Source organism: Hippichthys cyanospilos, chromosome 17 (assembly GCF_059441005.1).
Source record: "Hippichthys cyanospilos isolate Australia breed blue-spotted pipefish chromosome 17, RoL_Hcya_1.0, whole genome shotgun sequence".
Lineage (NCBI taxonomy): Eukaryota > Metazoa > Chordata > Actinopteri > Syngnathiformes > Syngnathidae > Hippichthys > Hippichthys cyanospilos.
The window spans coordinates 5773215-5794092 of NC_142385.1; the positions used below are offsets into that span (position 1 = coordinate 5773215).

General features: G+C 38.2%; 2 protein-coding genes and 1 long non-coding RNA gene across 3 annotated transcripts in view; 1 reads left to right on the top strand and 2 right to left on the bottom strand.

The window, feature by feature from the left end:
- The window catches only part of spata20 (spermatogenesis associated 20), a 39093-nt gene extending 23688 nt beyond the window's left edge, over positions 1-15405 (bottom strand). The window contains exons 1-12 of the mRNA XM_088439859.1: positions 15144-15405; positions 14283-14411; positions 14139-14203; positions 13767-13921; positions 13544-13687; positions 13270-13471; positions 11950-12080; positions 11763-11867; positions 10266-10340; positions 7799-8011; positions 5695-5887; positions 4769-4937 (exon numbers count right to left, since the gene is read on the bottom strand). Of these exons, the coding sequence (XP_088295985.1) occupies positions 4769-4937; positions 5695-5887; positions 7799-8011; positions 10266-10340; positions 11763-11867; positions 11950-12080; positions 13270-13471; positions 13544-13687; positions 13767-13921; positions 14139-14203; positions 14283-14411; positions 15144-15334 (1772 nt within the window). The 5' untranslated portion in view covers positions 15335-15405. The remainder of the gene's footprint in view (positions 1-4768; positions 4938-5694; positions 5888-7798; positions 8012-10265; positions 10341-11762; positions 11868-11949; positions 12081-13269; positions 13472-13543; positions 13688-13766; positions 13922-14138; positions 14204-14282; positions 14412-15143) is intronic.
- On the top strand, positions 546-6846 carry LOC148409326 (uncharacterized). Its single transcript, XR_015868500.1, has 4 exons — positions 546-650; positions 4669-5049; positions 5145-5202; positions 5703-6846. It is a non-coding gene; the product is annotated as an uncharacterized LOC148409326 (long non-coding RNA).
- A 1330-nt stretch (positions 15406-16735) lies between the features above and the next one.
- dmc1 (DNA meiotic recombinase 1) lies at positions 16736-20556 on the bottom strand. The gene is made up of 13 exons (XM_088438871.1): positions 19918-20556; positions 19687-19731; positions 19445-19591; positions 19277-19359; positions 19120-19172; positions 18977-19018; positions 18817-18889; positions 18617-18708; positions 17657-17730; positions 17470-17584; positions 17328-17388; positions 17121-17237; positions 16736-17024 (listed from the first exon to the last, which is right to left on the bottom strand). The coding sequence occupies exons 1-13, from the start codon at positions 19954-19956 to the stop codon at positions 16955-16957; spliced, it is 1011 nt and encodes a 336-aa protein (XP_088294997.1). The 5' UTR covers positions 19957-20556; the 3' UTR covers positions 16736-16954.
- Between the last annotated feature and the right edge of the window lie 322 nt (positions 20557-20878).

Genomic DNA, 20878 nt, shown 5'->3' on the forward strand with positions numbered 1-20878 from the left:
CACTGTGGCAAATTTTGGGGGCAAATAGAATTGGCTAAGTGCGTGCCTACAGAGGACACATTTGAAGCAGTCCATTAGGGTATGGAAAGGTCACAAAACCATGTCTTTCATCTCCATTTAGCAACGCTACTCACGTTCATCAAAAAAATAAACAAGTTCCATTATTTTTTGACAATAACATAAAGCGTCAGCCTTTGAATCAAGGAGGCTACATGTTGAGAGTTTAGTGAGGAGGTCTGAAAGTGTGATGGATGCATATCAGAAAAGCAGAGACCTCATGAAGCCACTACAATAAAGAAAAAAATATCCTGAAAAGGATCCTCGTTATCACAGCTACATAAAAGTATTCCCCGCAGCTACCACATCACAATTGCAGTTTGTTTCAGATAGTCATGTCTCCTTCACACAAGGACGTTGTCAGTTGGTTGAGGTGACCAGTTAAAAGGACGACAGCACTCAACAGAAAAACTCTTAAGAGATTAAAGCATGATAGAAATGTGCAGGGACCTTTTTATTCACACCCTTCTACTTGAAAGGTTTGAAAAAAGGCAAGCTGTGAAGCAAAATTTGGAAAGCAAATGGAGGGGAACGGTACAGTCAAAGAGAGATGACCTATTGTTTTGTTTCTCTATCCTTCTGCCCTTCAGGGGGTAAGTGAGATTTTTGGGTTTCTGGAGGTATCAATAAGTTAGTCGAATGGTTTTAATGTAATTTTAGGAACAGTATGATTTTCTTTTTAAATAAAGAGCAAATTAGTTGGAACATGGAGCAAACGATTGCTAAAATGTGTTTTGTGACCCCATTGTGAATCATTTCTATCCAGAGTTGATTCAAATGTTTACAAATTTTGATTAAACACAGATCTTTATAAAGGACTACAGAAATCAAAGAATAATTACTAGTGACAGGTTAAAATCTTGGACGAATTTAAGATAAACAGCAGCTGATGAATGATTCCCCAATTATTGAGACGTCTGTGAATGAATTTGATAGTGGAATAATCGGTTCATTTTGAACATGCTATTTTGTCTGATTTCATGTTAGTAAAAAACGATGTATTACTGTAAGTAAACTCCTGGTTTTAACTAAAAGTGTATGCACGTAAATATATTCTTCTTTTTAAGAACAATCAAAACACTGTATGCAGAATCATTCTCAATGACATTTTTTAAGCTTCATAGATATTATTTCTCAACATTGTGATTGATATTATATTGTTTAACCCTTGTGTATTTTCTTCCTCGTCATTCTACTATTATTTTAGCCAGGGGTTGGCACACTCGTGGTACTGTGGTCTTGCCATCTTGAAGTTAGATTATAAAGTTTGATTATAAAGAAATTTCAGCTCCTTCCAATACTTTACCTTTGATAAAATTAACAGACTGGAGAAAATACTACACAAGGGTTAACCCCAATTGTTTTGTATGACAGATTTTATTCCACATTGACGAAACCGCAAACATTTGAGCATACCCCCCTCGAATACAATATCTATGTTGTACATTCACAACAATGTATGTTCATTGATATTTTCTATTTTTTAATAGAGTAGTCCATCGCATCAGCTCATCAACAAATTCACCAATTAACCCAATTGGCCAAGGCATCAACCATTGCTCCTGCTAAATTAGTCCACACCCCATACGTGCCTCATGCGACATATATAAAAGCTGCATTGGGCTTGAGAAAAGAGCCATGATAAGCATTCTCCATGCTGACACGCAAGCGAAGACGACAATTATGAATGAGACAGGAGCTGCAGATCAAGGCCAGAGTGTTCAAGCGCAAGTGTGTAGCTCTTCATGTGTGTTTAAAAATGAATGTGTTTTATCTTGGGCGTTGTGGGACTCCTGGCATATTTGTTTTTCTGCTGATGCGGTGGCTTTATACACTCACTCATTGACATTAACTAGGGCACGGCGCTGGCCAACAGAACCAGGACACCTGCAGAAGCAAGTCTAATTTGGTAGACGGGCACACGTGCGCTCCGTCTAAATACCAGTGCATCTTAGCAATTCTAGTTTTGCGTGTTTGGGAATTTGGTAGACCGCACTGTGCATTTTGGGGCGTTTTGGCACGCAGAGAGGCTGCTCCCCAGTGCATCTGACATTTTGGTAACAAAAAGAATACATTTTGTGACGGCGCAGGTCCAGCCTGTCTTATATGGGATTTTGGCAGACCCAGCTTCGCCACAACTTTGGCGCAACTGTACTCCATGCCCACGCCGCATCTTGTAATTTTGTTAACAGAGGTTTCCAGCCGCCGGACCGCGGGCCAGTTCCATTCCGTGGATCAACAAGTACCGGGCCACATGGGCCGCACCTAAAATAACGATGTTTTGGAGCCGATTTAGTTTACCTTTTAACAGTTGATTAATTTGTGCTTCATTCAGCTATTCTTTGTTTTTGGCGCCACCTCTGGCCCCTCTTGATATAACATTTTGTAGAGAGGAAGTTCGGTGTGACAATTTAGAGCAGTCACTGTTGGTGACGCACACGTTGTTTCGTCTCTCTGAGAAATCTGGCCTAAAAGTGTCTGTAAGTTGAACTTTGTAAGAATGTTGTCATTTATGACAATATGCTCAAAATTAGCAACTAGTGAGTATGAATAAAATGCTAGCTAATGTTAGTTCTTACATTCAGCATGTTATCTAGTGCTGACGTATGCATTTAGCTCATTTACATTTTCGTTTGCGCCAGTATTTCCCTTTGATATATGTTAGCATATGCAAAGGTTTTGCACTGATACTAGTAACTACTAATTAGTACTCAATTGCACCTAATTAACATTTTGTAATGAAATGTATAGCGTTTGTAATTCACTTATTATTATTATTATTTTTGTACATTGAGTATTTTTAAGATTCAGCTGAGATTTTGCTGAGGGCTCCCATTAGTTTGTCGTGAATGATGAGCTCATATTTTATCTGCACTTTATATTTAGACCACATTAAAGTTGATCCTTTTCGAAATGCAGGTGGTATAACACAAATTTGGCGTATTTGATGGAGGCGCGCAGGCAGACAGATTCAGCTTTGGCATGAATAGGCATGTGCGTGTAATGATATAATAATATAATACTCAATGAAATGACCGAATCTTGGTCTAGCCCTGCCTCGACAATATCTGCATTTTGCCAATTACCAGACCGGCACCTGATCATAAAAAGAGTTTTTCCGTTGCTTACTTATCTTACTTACTTAAAACTAATTGTTTGCGTTCTCAGTCAAAAAGGCCCTGACCTGAAAACGTCTTCAGACCCTAGATCATATTCATGCAACAGGCTTACATAATCCATTTAAAATATGGCCAACGTTGTTTCAATCGTGCAGCCTGATCAGACTGCTGAGAGGTAATGTAATTATGTATGCACCAGTTCATGCAAATTCAGAATTGACTATAATAAAGTTATGGTGGTATGAGGTATGTTTTTGAGCTTCCTATTGCACATCCAATTTCTTCCAATAGTATCTTCTTGTTTCTACTTGGTGTATGCATGACCTATTTTCGTTCGTAAGACAAGTGTAAAGATGTAGGATGTGCGAGGTGGTCTACACACATACCAATTTTTAACATTTAAAATGTGAGACAACACATTAGGAATGTGTGTTTACTGCTCATCAAGAAAACAATATGGAGCCCACCTGAACAATTCTTTTAATCATCAATTAATCTGTTGATTATTTTGTCGATTAAATGATGAATCAGATTTTTTAAAATTAATTTCAGTACCTTTACTTAAAAGATTACAAATTGTTTCATGGAAGATGACAGAAATTGGATATTTGCAATCGAGAAGGTGAAATTCTGAGCATTTTGACAAGTTGAAGTCAAAATAAAATGTATCTAGGTAATTGACTATCAAAAGTAATGATTGACTCAAGGGTCTGACCAATATGGATTTGTTATTCCGAATGTTATGCCAGTTTTTCCAGTTTTTGAAGAACAAAATTGAGATGAATTTAAGACATATAAAGAAGAAAAATAGCATTTGTCTCATCTAAATGTGTTTCAATTGTCAAGTGTCAATTATATGTGGATTTTTACTATTCATAGACCAACCTATCGATTGCCCACATATAGCAACGGGCAACAGCAAACGTAAAAAAAAAAAAAAAATCTAATTTGTTTCACAGAATGCTTTGCATGGCACAATTAATGACGTTAAAAGAACAATGACTCTTGTCATATGTGTTTGTGTTACAAGTAGATGTTACAAGATTATGGTATTGATTTATGTCTACGTCAGTGTTACTTGTATACAAATGCTGCAAGAGTACATCGAGGTAACATCAATTTAAGCATCAGATATCGGCCATTAGGATTATTATTTTGGCGGATGTTTGAAGGGCAATATTTGGTGGATTTAGGTCAGGCGGCTGACAATCGGTTAGTTGATTATTTGACGAATCATTCCACATCTCATGACAATACCTTTCCCAACAATGGTAAATCTGCTCCAACAACCCATATATCTGCCCTGTTGCATTGTATCACAGGTTTGCATTGTCCATACACATCAAGATGAGTGCATTTAAGATTGACTGACTTGACTGAGTTACGTTATGTTAAACCATTGGATCGGTTTGCTTTAAGAATAGCAATATGATCCAACGACATTATTTTGTTTCCTACCTTTGCCCCACATGCATTCTCATTTCCTCCACAGAATGACATTGTGTTACACTCTCCTACCATCTTCTGGTACGTTTTGGTGTTGTAACCAAGTCCTCGACTGACATCTTATCATCTTACACGCGCACACTTACATCTGCTGAACCTCCATCTGGTCTCCACGGTAACAAGATCGGAGAATGGTCTGCCTCTCCGCATCCCACAGGTGTTTTTGAAGGAAGCGTCCAGTCTGCACCGCCCTCTCCAGTAGGGCCTTGTCCCCAAGCGCAGCTGCCACCCGGGCGTAGGCTGACAGCATCAGACCTGTTGGTATGCAAAGACGATGATGATGAGGAGGAGGAAAATAGTGCTTTGTTATAATATGGCGGCTGCTAAAAATATCATGCCCTCTTATATCCACTCAACAAAAGCGTAGGTATTTTCCCCACCCTTTGAAGTCATATCGTTGTGCTCTTTTACTTACACACTCATTTGCTTCATGTTTTTTCTCTCCATTCCCCTTTCATGTAGTGTATCAAAGCCTGAGGAGGGCACAGTCTGGTCTTCAAAGTGCTGCAGTCGAGGACAGGTGACTAATGGGGGGGTTCTTCATTAGAGAAGATAGGGGAAGTATTCTGTCTAATTGGAAAGTTCCGAGGAATGCAAGGCCTCATTAGCTCGCTAATACAATCTGTCCTGTGATAGATGCTGAGTGGGAGGCAAATGAGGAAACCTTTCCCCCCTATTATAAATGAGTCTTTTATGCATCTTTGTCTCCACACCAAGCATTCCATGTATTTTTAATTTACTATGGTGGGTTTGGAACAGCAAACGCAGAACTTGGATGCTTTTACAACAATGGTTATGTAATTTGGATGTTTCAGCTACATAAAAGTGTAATATCACTTCTGCTATAACCCACAAATGAGTAAAGTTACAATTCACGTTGCATATTTTAGGTACCTGTCAAGGCAGCTTATCTTCACATAAATCCTTTTCTAAATGTGGACAAAGCTGATAGTCAGAATATGGACGTCAGAGCTGACATGGAGAGCGAATGTAGGTGAACACATATCTTTACCATTCCAGGAGGCTAGCATCTTGGAGTCCAGATGTGGGCGCGGCCGAGCCTTCCTCACTTGTGCCATTTTGGCTCGCGCCGATGCCAAAAGCTCATTGACCGTCTCCACACTGATGCCAAATCGTGCAGCTGTTAACTCAGCAGAATACCGCACAATCAGCACATTCTGGCCCTGCAGCTCCCCGTGTGGGTCCTGGCAAAATATACAACAGATATGAAGTCATGCAGACTGCAGATGTCGTCTTTCTTCCAATTGGCACAATTCCTGACTTCCCGTGTCATTTTTACCTGCAACACATGCAAAGTTTGAGCAAGGGGTGATTCGGACATGAACATCAGGAGACAGACAAGACATTTGCAATTTCTGGACAAATTGAGAGTGAAGGCTAAAATTACATTACACTCATGAAAAAAAATATTGAAATGTGCAATGATGCAGAATGATATAAAAATCTGGAATTATATGGAAAGTTATAGAAGGAGGTGAAGTAAAATTGCATGTAGGGCGGCTCAGTGGAAGACTGGTTGGCATGTGCGCTTCATATGCGGGGTTCAATTCCAACTCCGCCCTTCCTATGTGGAGTTTGCATGATCTCCCTGGGCCTTGCGTTGTATCTCTCTGTGCCCTGCATTTAGCTGGCAACCAATTCATGGTGTACTACCCAAAGACAGCTGGGATAGGCACCAGCAAGCCTGCAGCTCTGCAGGACAAGCGGTTATGAAAATGGTTAGATAAATGGATATTAAACGTAATGAATGCTTTCTGAAATGTGTCATTAGAAATAATGTACAGTTTTGAGTGGCTCAAGAAAATGTATATTTGTTGAAACTCATTCCAGTCGACTTGGTGGAAGAGTGGTTAAAATGTCCGGCTCACTGTTCAGAGTCCCGAGATCAAATCAAGCTCGCAAAAAATCCACATCAAATCCACATACCAAAATACCATGCATGTGAAGTGTATTGGGCGCTACAAATTGTCCTTAGGTGTGATAAGTTGCGTGATTGGTTGTTCGTCTCTGTGTGCCCTGCACTTGGCTGACAACCATTTTAGGGTGTCTCTCGCCTACTACTGAAGACAGCTGGGATAGGCACCAGCAAGCCAGAGACCCTAATGAGAATACGTGGCTACAAAAAAATGGATGGATGGATGGATGAAACTCATTCCCAAAGTAAAATGAATGAGCTGAACATTTAGAATGTATATATTAAAAAAAAAAAGGATGTGAATCTTTATATTTGAACGTGTCATTGAGAAAGAATGGAGGATTTCTTTTGTGATAACTTATTCTGAGAAAAGTTTGAATTTTTGGGTTAATTGTTAATTGGGCAAATTGTTTAGTGGGAAGGTGGTCCTTTTGAATTTCAAATGCAGAGAATGTAAATCTATATTGTTGAAAGTAAGTGTCAAAATAACAGATTAATTGTGATCGATTAATTACAGTCAAAGCTACAGCATTATATAGGTATGCTGGTTATTTATTTATTTTTTTTTGCATCAGGCTTTTTGTTCTTGAGTTATTGGGGATTGGAAAACAAAGGTCAATGTAACCCTGAATTGGACACTGACTGGCTCTCATCATTACCATGGAAAGATGGTACATGGAAGATTTTTAAGGTGTTTTATTTAAAACTGCTTGTTTACAGCAGTAACATGCCTTCAACACAGATTGAGCATGCCATTTAGAAATAAGCACCAACATATTTTCAACATAAAACTTACACACCAGGAACAGTAACATGCCTGATTGACTGTGTTGGCAAATAGAGAGTGATATTTTCACCATGGTAAAAATCATTCCCAAAGTAAATTGAAGGAGCAGAAATAATTACATTTCAAATAAAAATGATAAAAATGGATAATGTTGAATGTGCCATTGGAATAAACAATATTTTTTTCGGAAAACCTGGCATTGTTGAGGATGAATGTTGAAATTTGGGGAAACGTGAAAATTTGGAATAAGAGATTCGCCCCTTGGTGTCAATTTTTAGACTACATTGAAAGTGGAATGAAGTAAAATAGACAAATTATGTGGAAGGAAATGCATGACAAAAAAGTGTGAGTATGTTCTAACAGTCATGACACAATAATAGCATCATTTCCCACCTGTTCAGGAGCAACATTGCCTTGCTCTTTCACTCCATAATGGTGCATGAAAACATCTGCAAGGGTAGCGGATCCACTCACACCCACTGCCACATCAGACAGCAGCTGTCGAACTTCCGAGGCCGTCCAGACGCAGAAAGCTCCCTCTCGCTTTTCGGAGCCTCCTGATGCTGGGACAGAGTCTGCATCCTCTGCGCTGTAGAAGCCTCCAGACTGTTGAAAGAAGTCAGCGAGGGAGGAGGATATTTAATGACAAGCTCATTTGAAATTAATCAAATTAACAGGCTTCAAATGTGACATTATAGTTTACAATCATGTAATGAATAAATTATGGGAAAATATCAACTGAAATGAACAGAAATCCTTGAATAATTTAAAGGCACTACAACAATGTAAAAGTGAAAAAAAAATTCTTTAAGGGTGGATTTACAGTGGGATGATATTTTTTTTTCTTTCTATGAGTGGCACATTTAAACAAACAAACAAAAAAAAACTATCATCTACTACTGATCCACTCAACCGCATTTTAAAAAGAATTGAGGCAATGTTGCCTCAACCAAAACACTGTACCGATTATGCTCACTATTTCTAAATCCTATATTAAAAATCCCATCACCCACATATAGTAAACACTGATAACAGCGAATCATTGAGTCATAAAAAAAAATGCAAGCATAAAGCAATCTACTTGTTGTGCATTATATCATTACCACCTGTATATAATGACACCATTAATACTAGGGGATCTAATCACTACAGCAGGTGCAGGTTTCATTTCATGGCCTATTTGTTGTAAACTCATTCATCAAAAGGAAAAAAAGGTTGACACTTCGAGAAAATGTTTAAGAGGATATTTGTAAGGTCACATCTTTCGTTGGCAACTCCTTGTGGAATTTGCGGGTCGTTTGTTAGCTTTGTCAGCAGATTGCAGTGCTCCACTTTTACTAAACACTCATGCAAAGAACAAATGGTAACACGGGTTCAGTTATTCATTAAATAGGAATGCATGTATTGTTGAAATTCTTTTCTCTAAGCTTATTTACACACATTGTTTGATGGCTGTGGGAGATGTTAACCATTGGTGAGGTCAGTAGACAAAATATGTATTCTCCAGATAACTATGGCACAGAAGTTAAAGTATTCAGTGAAAAACAAAAATATGTTTTTTGGTGAGTAACTTCCACTTTTTTAAAATAGTGCATTACTGACACCCCCCCCTTTTTTTTTTACTTGATTTGGGGAGAATTTTACAAAAACGCTATACGTCTACCCGACTTTAGAGGTTACATAGATCTTGGCTGTCCAATTAAAACACATGTTGTGTGTTATCAAAATGACAGGATACTTTTAAACGTATTTCAACATTATATACCAAATACCATACTGTTGCGGTTATGGAAACAACACAAGAGCAAGGCACTGTTGGATGCATGTAGACGCTAATGCTGAAATGTCACAACAATAAAACAATTTAAAGTTTCACTGCTTTATTTTGTTAACACAAATGAATCTTAATTTGCCGAAAATCCCTAAATGTTATTATCACTATCTGACACACCACAGCTCCTCCCATTTAATCCACCCTCTCATTCCTCATCATCATTTGCGCAAGTATCCTCGTTACTTTTCCCCATCCAATTTGTTTGAAATGGAGGTCTCCAGAAATGCTTTGTTGAAGCCTTCTTTACCTAAGTGACAATTGTGGTAAGATCTGACTGTGGATCGGTTGCTCTTTGCTGTGTTTCTCTTTGCCACCTGCTGACATCCCAAGACGTGCCATGTTACTGCTCTCACATTTTTGTCTTGAACGGACAAGTCAAGCTGTCTTTTCCTTTTCATAATGGGTCAAACAATGTTCTTGACAACAAAGATTCAAATACATTTTATACATTCTCTTATTCAATGTAGACATATATTTCTATGTTTTAATAATATTTTTTAAACTCTTTTTAAACACAGCCATTGATTCACATCTTTTCAGTTCTATTTCATAGTTGTTCCATAAATTGACACCTCGAACAGATACACACATTTGCTTGCTGGTTGCTAGCAAAAAAATAACAAAACAACGTCCCCAAAAACACAGATAAGCCGCACTGGACTATAAGCCGCAGGGCTCAAATCATGAGAAAAAGTCGCGGCTTATAGTCCGAAAAATGCGGTACTTATTTCACATTCAAATGTAGTGCATTATTGTCAGATAGCCAAAAATATGAACTAGCAAAATTGTGAATATTCTAAACTACACGAAAAGCACTACAAACCACCTCTGATGTTAGCCATGGAATTCACAGCTACATACCATTAAAGGGTCATTCAGAATGACAGTTAAAGCATAATTTGGTGCAAATGTTTGCAAAGTTGATGAAGCTTCATGCTATATAACATGTATCCCTTATAAGCCCCGCAGATAGTGAGAAGAATGCATACATTACAAACATATGACCAAGAACTATTCATGATTCACCTTGTCGCTCAAGTCTCTGGAGACATAAAGCAGTATGTCCTTAGCCACATCCGCAAAATTCTGCTCACCTGTTATCTGGGGAGGAAAAAAAAAGGCAAACGCACAGATGCTTGGAGTCATGATTCGTCATTAATGTAACCTTCAAGCTGGTGTCAGGTGATTTATATGCAGTATGAATGCTGAGGTAGTAGCTAGAGCCTCATTATATACAAGCATGTATGGCCCTGTTCATATTTGAGCAAGCCAGCATACGTGTCCTAAATAACTTATATTTTTAAACAGTTGCCGCCTTTGGAAATGAGGGCAAACCAGCTAGCAAAACAATGTTATTGTTTGTTTTTTTGCTCACCATGCAATATAATTTGGTATTTTTATATATATATATATATATATATATAAAATGTTCAGTGGACCCCCCCCTTGCCTCTTGACAAGCTTGGACTAGTCCATCACTTTTATCTTCAGCCTCTTTAGCAAGGCAGTAGTAATCTTAGAAGTGTGTTTGGGATTATTATCATGTTGGAGTTTTGTTCTTGTGGCTCAATTTCCAGATGGATAGGATCATGCTCTGCTTCAATATGCCACAGTGCATGTTGGCATTCATGTTTCCCTCAACGAACTGTAGCTCCCTGATGCCGGCAGCACTGATGCAATGACCATAACATCCTCACATCTATGCTTGACTCTAGGGAAAACACACTTGTCTCTATACCCCCTCACCTGGTTTCCACCACACACACTCGATACCATCTGAACCAAATTAAGTCATAGGTGTCAAAATCCAGTCTTCGAAGGCCGGTATTCGGCATGTTTTCTAACCTTCTCTTGCGAACACAGTGTCTGGCAAATGGTCTTGAGCACTGACAAGACAGACCCCCAACCACTCCAAGCATTCCAAAGACAACCTCTGGATATGACTGACAACATGCACTCAGCTTCTTTGGCCAAAAATGGCAAAGCCTGTTCTTAGTGGAATGGGTCCTGAGTGGGCACTTTGCTGCAGCTGAGTTTCAGGATTTTGGCAATTTTCTTATCGCCTAAGTCAGGCGAGGCCAAGTCCGGTCCTCGAGTCACAATCCAGCCTGTTTTCGATGTTTCCTTTCAATCAACACACCATGAGGTGTCATGTTGAAGTTTCAGTGACCAGTATGAGTATGTAAGAACTGTCATACCAAATTCAACACACCTGCTATCTATTCACACCAAAGACCCTGTCACAATAATGAGTCACATGACAATGGGGAGGAAACTGGGGCCATTTGGGCATTTTCACTTAGGGGTGTACTCATTTTTGTTGCCAGTGGTTTTGACATGAATGACTGTATTTTAAGTTATTTTGCGGGAACAATAAATTTACACAGTTATATAATGGGTAAACTGACTACTTTTCACTGTGACAAAGAGTCATTTCATCAGCGTTGCGCCACGAAAAGATACAATTGTATATGTGTGGAAACACTACATTCACGCAGTCATGGACAAAACAGTCACACAAACCTGGAAGGCAGTTATGTAAGCGATCGCAAGCTGGGCCTGGTCGTACAACATCTTTTCAAAATGTGGAACGTGCCAAGAAGAATCAGTGGAGTAGCGATGAAAGCCCTGAGAGGCATGGAGAGCAAATGGGAGCTTTCAGAATTTGTATTCATACAAAAACCTAAAGGCTTTGTAATGATGAAGAAACCTGGGCAACATGGTCGTGGATGCCCCCCAGTGCCATCATACGGAGTGTATGTAAAGCCATCTGCAGAGCTTCGACACCTTCAGAGGTGGAGCGATTCATGGACCAATAAGACATGAGGAACATCAGATTCACTGTGAAATGGGGAGAGACCAGGATTATTTTCTTTTATGAAACAATTTTCGTTATTAAAAAAATAATAATAGTAAATAGCTAAACTTCTTAAGGTACTAACAATACTATATATGAATGACCAATAATAAAACATAACAGCAAATGTCTATGTCCGAAGTCCAGCCGGTGTTCAAAATCCCACCGATCTAGAGCCTGTGGCATAAGATTATTGTATTTACTGCCATTGATAGGTAAAAAAAAACCTCAATAATCCATTTAAACTGAGATGGCAATGAATGAGTGAATGAATATGCAGCTCTGGTGAAAAAAAAAATGAGACCAAATCTTCTCCCAGTCAAAACAGAGTAATGCTTTACACTTAATTTACTTGGAATATTTTACAGTCTTTAAATTTTCTCTGTTTTGCGACCAGATACAGTCTTTTTAATGTCAATTTTACAATAGAAGTTTGCTGTGTAGATGAGTTTAAGAATAGTACAGATGTGGTGGCGCAACACATGTAGACAGCAACATATCTCAACACTAAGCAATCCTCGAGTAGTCACCCATACTGACAGAGTTCTGATAACACTCAAATTTTTAATACACAACATTTGCCTGACCCCCCCCAAAAAAAAAAAAAACAAAAACAAACAAATGACTGATCACTTTGCAGAAAGATCTGCAGATTACGATATATTTTCTGAGAAATTTGCTTAAAGGCAAATTTGTATGTTCATAAATTTTAATTTCTACTTTGTAAATGTAGAATTATTCCAAGTGATCAGCTAATACTAGCATTGGCTACTATAGCAAGTACTGTTGCCTTATACTAATGGCAGGAACCCTCCCGATGCAGTACTCGCCCATCCTAAGTTTTGTACAAAGCCACCCTATTTTTTGTTGTTGTTTTGTGGGTTACACAAGCCAGTTTCTTTTGTTTTTGTTTTTTTCTGTGTGCTTTTTGAGGTGTTTTTTCCCATTTGATCAGACTTTTTGGGTTAAACAAAAGAATCAGAAATAACCCAACGCACGTTGACCCAATAATGCAAATTGATGTTAAATGGCCCGAATCAACTTTTTGGGTCATTCATTTCACCCAAAAAGCTAAGTTGGTCCCTTTTTCACTCATTTTTTATGATTACTTTTTTCCCAACCGTTTTGAGAGCGCAGAGAGGTGGCGACCAGAGCTTCTTTGGTTGTGCCTACCCGGTGTTGGGAACTTGGGAGCATCCCTGAAACCTCCATACTCTTCCTCATAAGAATGGGCCAACTGTTGGAAACAGCGTTGAGCAACATCCGGGGCCAAAGGAGGACTCTCTCCAGGGTTCGCAGCTACAGCCGTGCCTTTTCTCAGCGCCTCAAGGATCCTGTCGCCACTGGACTCCAAGTTAGAACGATTATTCTGCCACTGAGAAAATGAAATAAACATTGCAGCGTGTGCTCGAATAACAACATGTGCATTGGAAACTTACTATGATACCTGTTGCATGATTCGGGTAAGGACTGTCTTGAAGCCAGGTCTTCTCCCGTGGTCTCTGGGGGGAAAGTAGGTGCCCCCAATGAAAGGACGGAGATCAGGAGTTAACCACACACTCATCGGCCATCCTCCGCCTCCACTGGTCGCCTGGAGAGATTGAAAGTCCTCAAACCATGAGAAATAATTTGCAGTATTTATAAGAAGGCAAACCCGTGTGCCTGAGTACCTGTACAAAGGTCATGTACACTTTATCGACATCTGGTCTCTCTTCTCGATCGACTTTTATGCAGACAAAGTTGTCACTGAGCAATTTGCCGATTTCCTCGTCCTCAAAAGACTCCCTCTCCATGACATGGCACCAATGGCATGTTGAGTAGCCCACTGTTGGTCAAATGGTTACATTTGTTTAGATTTTGAGAACAAGTGAGAAAGAATTGTGTGGAAAATGTAAACGACACAACCTGATGCTTAGAACAAGTCTATCTAGTCAGAGATAGTAGCCGACTAGAAAAAATTGACTTATAAGTGATGCTCTTTCAAATGCATTGAAGTATCATTATGATGCGTACTCTGCTTTTGATTTTAAGTAAAAACACACCTGATAAAAAGATGGGTTTGTCATCATTCCGTGCCTTGTCAAAGGCATCCTGTCCCCACGGGTACCTGAGACGATCTTAACATTAGAGTCTAAATAAAAACCGCTTCACAAATATAGAGTGCGCTGTCATTAATCAGCACTAACCAGTCAACAGGGTTATGTGCATGTTGAAGCAGGTAGGGTGACTTCTCTTTGGCTAGCCTGTTAGTGTGTTTGGGAGGCGGAGATACTGGCCCTTCTCCTCCTGATGCCATGCTTGTGAAGGGAGATGACCTAGGTATAAAATCGATGTCAATGTGTTAGTGATAAGACAATTGTATTTAATTTTGATATAACATTTACTGCTGTAAAGTGAGACAATATGTGCCCCAATGCTAGATATAGGAGATAATATTGACTATAACCATTTTTAGATTGGCTAAATTGCCTTTTATTCATGTAAACTAATATTTTTTGTAATCGGTAAATACACCTTCCGGCTTCCGTAGCTCCGCAGCCCAGAGTGTGGATTACCAATGAAAGATTTGCCATTTATGGATACTGCTTCACAACGAACGATCAAAACGGCCAGAAAGTCACTCGACACAGGTTACAGAACCTCACACCGCTCCCCTTAATTCGGCCACATTTAAACTGATTCACCCCATCGCAATGGCCGTGGTAATTGTTTTAGCTAACTCCATTTCACCTTGTTGAGAGCAGACTTGTCACCATGACTTGACATGTCTTGGCAAGACAATAACACAATGCATTTGATATTTTTTTCTTTTTCCATGAGAATGCAATTTGCCGAATGAAAATATAGGGCACGGAGATAACAGATGAAAGTGTTAATTAGGGTACTTTGCCCATGTTTTGACATAAACCTAAGGAGGGTTATAACGTCTAAGATTGAATATAGTAGGCTCGCGTAGAACATTCACGTGAATCCTAAGTACGTAAACAAATATTTAAAATATATTATGTGCAGTTAGCATTAGCTTATTAGCCTCGTTTGCTTTTTACCTGAGGAAGTAGAATAGAGTTGATCTGACGTTCGCGGGGTGCTGCAGGACTGTACACTGACGGAAGAACCTTTCGCGAATACCTGAGTTCTTGCAAGGACAGTTCGTGTGCTTCAGCGCTGCGATGACAAGACGCGCGAGCTCCACGCGGCTAAATTTGGATGCCGAGCGACGCCATGCCAAACTGAGCATCCTAATCCACAAAGTGTGGCTAACGTGCGGCAAGCTAGCCTTTGGTGTTGACACTCAAACTAGCCCCTAACTTGCATGGGACAAGCAGGTTTTGTTGTAGTATCGTAAACGGACACGCGATGTCGCGCAAGAACTGCTGACTATGATTTTTGGTTTACGACGGAGTTCAGCATGTACGGTTGCCACGCAACCTGAAGGCTCACCTGACAATTTCATTTAATTAATATGAAAATCCATGTTGTTTATATTTCCAAGCTAATTTGATAAAACAAGAAAAAACTATTGTCAGCTAACCATTTTTGAAACAGTTAAAAAAAAGTGCACACTGAAAAAGACGCTATTTTTTGCTTCTAAAACCGTCTTAGCATAACATATATAACTGAATTTATTAGTTGTAGCGGCACCTTTTTTTTAAATTTGATTTTACATGCTTCCTTTTTTTTTTTTTTTTTTTTTTTTTTTACTAAGCCTTGCCTTTTCTAATACATATGTCAGGCTGCTGAAAAATGGATGACGGGCCACAAAAAGCCACTGGGTTATAGTTTGGAAACGCCTGATTTGATGTGTCAAAGGTTGAATGTAAATTTGGCGCAAAAGTGACTTGCACAATGGTAATTTGTATACAATCAAAATAAGATTTTATATATATATATATATATATATATATATATATATATATATATATATATATATATATATATATATATATATATATATATATATATATATATATATATATATACTGGGCTAAACAGACTATTTTTCAGAGCATTTAAACAAAAAAAATCAATAAACCCGCATCAGCAATTAAAACCTATGTGCCAAAACTTAGAATAAGTAATAAGAATTTCAAATTATTTGTCTACGAAGTTTTATGAAGTCCACGAAGAGCAAACAAGCTTTAACAAGATTGTACGCTAAATTCCAAATGGCAGTTTAATTTAAGTGTCATGTCTGGGCATGGTGAGTTGGGAGGAGGAAGGAAGGGGACCCAAAAAATGCAGGAAAACAGAAATATGAGGCTTAAAAGTTTTAACAAAGAAATGAGGCAGGACCGAACAAACCTGGACAAAGTATCACCAGACAGGTATGTTTAGTAAAAATAAATGTAAAATTAAATTGACTTTTGTTATAGTTATGATAATAATTATAGTTTATTATAGTTATGATATTATCAGGTTATATTAGGCCAGCAGAGAAGGCCTTGCTCCTTTGTTAATTAAAAACGACTTGTAGGTGTGGAAAATAATTTTGAAGTTGGGGCAAAAATCGATTTCTACTTGAAGGAATAAAATTGTAAGCATAGAAATGGCCACTAAGAGTCACGAGTGCTCTTTTTGAACAGAACCGCGACAATTGTTCCCTTCATCAGACCACGTTCAAGACCATGCCTTTTTATTGTCCTTTCATTAACAATGTAAGTAATACAATCGGAATAAATACACTCGTACAGGCAGCAAACAATTAAATAGCCCTTAGCTATATTTTAAATTACTTGAAGAAAAATAAACAAAAATATGAAACTCCTTGGAACTCATGTAAATAGATTTCATTTGTAAAGAGAAAAATCTGACAAAAAAACAGCAAACTGCTAAGAATGTATTATTTGCCTGATCATTGTCACTCTTTGCCATCAGCAATTCCTCCAGCTGTGATGGCAAAAGTAGCCTCATTCTCAGGCATGTCTGGGCTGCAAAACAAACCAAGAAAAATGAAAATCATTCACAAACTGTAAAAAAATATTGAATACTCCAATCTGCCATTTAATTGTAAAAGTCATGAATACCTGTCAAATATTTTCGCAATCCTCATCTCAGCGCGTCCCTTCCTCAGGCTCAACCTTGTGGTGGAAGCATGGGCCAAAATGTGCCCACCAATCGGCTTCTTCGGATCAGCTTGGAATCTAAAATGGGGAAACAAAACATAAAATGCCGTGTCAAGGCCCCCAAAAAAGTTTGGCCGAATGAGAACGAGCGAACGTGTGATCTCTTACGTCATCCCTGCTCCAGGATCAGAGGTCATTTGGTTGGTCACGAACACAGCAACATTGTACTCTGAGCAAAAAATAAATAAAAAAGTAAATCAAACACAATTATGTGGCTGAAACCCTAGTATCTTCAGTGTTAGCCCTATACCTTCAGAGATCTTCTGCAGCCTGGATAGCATCTGGGCCAGCTTCTGCTGCCTCTCAGCCAACTCTCCTCGGCCCGAATAGTCAACTCTGAATAGAGCCATGATGGAGTCAACAATCTGAAAAGGCCAAATCAGAAATCTTAGTGAAGTTAGTAAAATAGACCACATATTGATTAAGTTTTTCCTTGCCAGAAGCTTGAAGACTCCTGCCTCCTCATGAAATTTGGCTGCTACAAAGTCCAATAGCTCCATCTGATGTTCACCTGAAGAATAGAAAGGATCATCTATCAATGTTAAAGAAGCCATGCCATGAGATTTGAATACAATTCACAGTATAATACGCGCATACAAATGACATTTGGCACATTGCCGATTTAATTTCTAATTAAATACGGTATAGAGCTTTCTAACCAGGAAGTAAAACAGCTCGTTTGAGCTTACCTAAACTGCCACGCTATCTTGCAGCTGAATGCTGGCGGGTCACGCTGCATGCATGTATCATCCTGACCGCTCATCTACACGGGGCTCGCGGGTGATAAAGACTACTCCAACAGCGTAAGTAACAGGGCCACAAACAGGTGTTTTACTAACATTAAGATGCAAGACGGCATCTGTACACCGCTTCTCACTAACGCGTTCCTCCTATCAAATCAGTCCCGTTTTTATTGCAATAGTTCCGCCCTTGCATGAATTATTTACTACTGACATTGATTGTATCACTGTGTCCTCCCAATCACACATTTTGTCCCTTTCAGCATTTTCTACAGTAAAACGATATAGCTAATAAATTAAATGTTGATGTTTACTTGGCCAACTCTGTGTAAAATTCCACCTCCTCAGCTCCAGGAATAAAATGAAACTAAAAGACGTGGCATGTATTTTCCCTTGCACAGGAGTTTCGAATCACTCCTGTTTTGCTCCTATTGTCATATGCAGACTTCAAACCGTTTTCATCTTCACTCATGGGGCCAGTGTAAGAACACAGAGTAAGCATAGAAATGCAAGGAGGAAGATAACACTGTGGGAGTGTTTAGGGTCAGAAATAAACATTGGATCGTGGTTAAAACCTCCAAAAAGTTGACTTTTCATGTTACGGCCCTTTTAAAATACCCATTAATCATGAAGAGTTTGTGTGGTCCATATTCTTACTTGTATACGCCCGGGCATAAAGAACGTTGTCAAGGACAGCATCATGGTCCACATTAAACCTCTCGGCAATCTCTCTCAGTCTATCTGGTCGACTGAGAAAGAAATTCATTAAGGGCGATAGAAACAAAAGAGAATGAAGAAACACCCACAAAAATGTAACATAATTGTGCTCTGTTAACATGTCACAAGTGTGAGGATACAAAGTGTTCTCTGTGTCAATAAAGATGACCTTTCCACCAGAGTAGCCATCTTCTCCTGGCAGCTGAGCAGTGACTAGGATAATAACAAGAGTGGAGAATAGAGTCTATGGAATGTTAAAGTATTCATATAATTTTTTTCTCGAAACATAACCTTACGCACCACAAAGTGTGTGGGAGAGCTGTGTTTTGCCTGTACGGAACTCTGTGGGATAAAATAATATTTTAACCAAAATATACAGTGGATTAAAAAGAAAAAGGGTACAAAAGAGTAAACAAGAGCATGAAGAAAAATGGACATCTCACCTCCAAAGGCTTCAGTGATAGCCATACTCTCCATCCCTCCACCCATCAGTTTACTGCAATGTACCCAGTTTATGAAAGTAATTTATGTTTTCACAATAAAATACACTTGCCTATTTAAAAAAAAAATACAACTGAATAAAACACAGTCACATCTTACTCTAATTCTTGACTCCCGGTTGTGATGTGAAAAACCTGCTTCCTCTTAGCACTGTACTCAAAGGCAGTCAGGAAACCAACATTCTATGACAAGAGTGATCAAAAAAGTTGCTCAAGATAAATCACATCATTAAGCTGTGAAAAATAAACTAAATTTATTTTTTTTTACCAGCATTTTTCCAGCAGCCTCCTTGATTTTTTCCACTTTTGCTTCTGACAATCCTTTAATGTTGCACAAAGCCTTGCGAGTGGTCATTTGGATTCCCTTGACAGTGCAGATGCCCGCTGCCTTGAGCTTTTGGATGTCTGCCATATTCTCGGGTGACAAATGCAAAGATGGAATTTAGAGTAAATGTTTGTTTTTTTTTTTTGCATGATAACATTTGAATTAATTGTAATTACTGTACTTACTATTCCATGTTTTTGTATGAGGTCAATATCTTGAAAAAAGGATTCCTGTTTGCCAAAAGGCAATGTAAATGTTAGACAACATTGAAGAGGGCACTGGTTTTCACTTTAAAAAGTGTATGTAAAGGAAAAATAATAATAATAGCATGGCTTCTTTCTGTTCGCTCATGTGACGCTGGTTTCTGCTTAGCTCAAAAACTTCTAAAAAAAGTTTGACGAATGAAATTGTTTTACCTCCTCATCCTGAAATGAAGCTTCATCTGAGACTTTCATTGCGATTCCTGTGGGGAAACAACCTAAAAATGTTCTGATATTTCCGAAAGTTTTAGCCCCTGTAATGCAAAAAGCTTTTGCCGAAGTAAGCTAACTTTCCAAATTAGCTAAACACATTTGATACAGTATTTCAATTCAAACAACAAACTAAAGCTGACTAGTTAAATTCTGTTTATATTACGGTAATCTAAACCGTATTGTATGACATTTATAAGGACCACAACGTCTATTGGTATGAAACAAACATCTTTTTAGTTTTGTTTTGTTTTTGTCAAGTTTCAACAATCAGCAACACCCGAGTCGGTCCGGGTAGATTCAAGTAAACTGGGATTTTTTCCAATTTTGGGGGATATTTTTTTTTCTTTCCTCAACCGAATACAAAAAATGGTGAGTTCAGGTGTAACACCGATTAATAGATTCTATAGTGTTTGTCAAGGAATTCGTACTTTTTTTTTTTTTGTGGCGTACAACTGTAAATTATTTTCTACAACACCGTGCACTAATTACGATTATAATTATAATGACAAACTTAGACAATCTATGTTTAATCAAATCGACCATTATACATTATTTAACATATTTTAATTTTAAATACCAAACAAAAATATAAAAATGAGAATTTAAATGTTACTCGTTTTTCATTAATTTTGAATTCTAAACGTACCAATATCAATAAAACAAGCAGACCTATGCATAGTTTATTTCAAATATATCTTTGTTAGTGTTAAAAAGTAATTAAAATTATACAAAAATGAGCACGTTCATGAAATAATTGCATCATTAGAAAAAAAATATGGTGTTTACTGTGTATTCTGAATGAAAAAAAACTTTTAAGAGAAAGTCAAAAAAAGATTTACTCGGTTTTGTATTTTACAAATGTGTTTAAAATGACAAAAAAAACACATTTGCATATTATTTATGA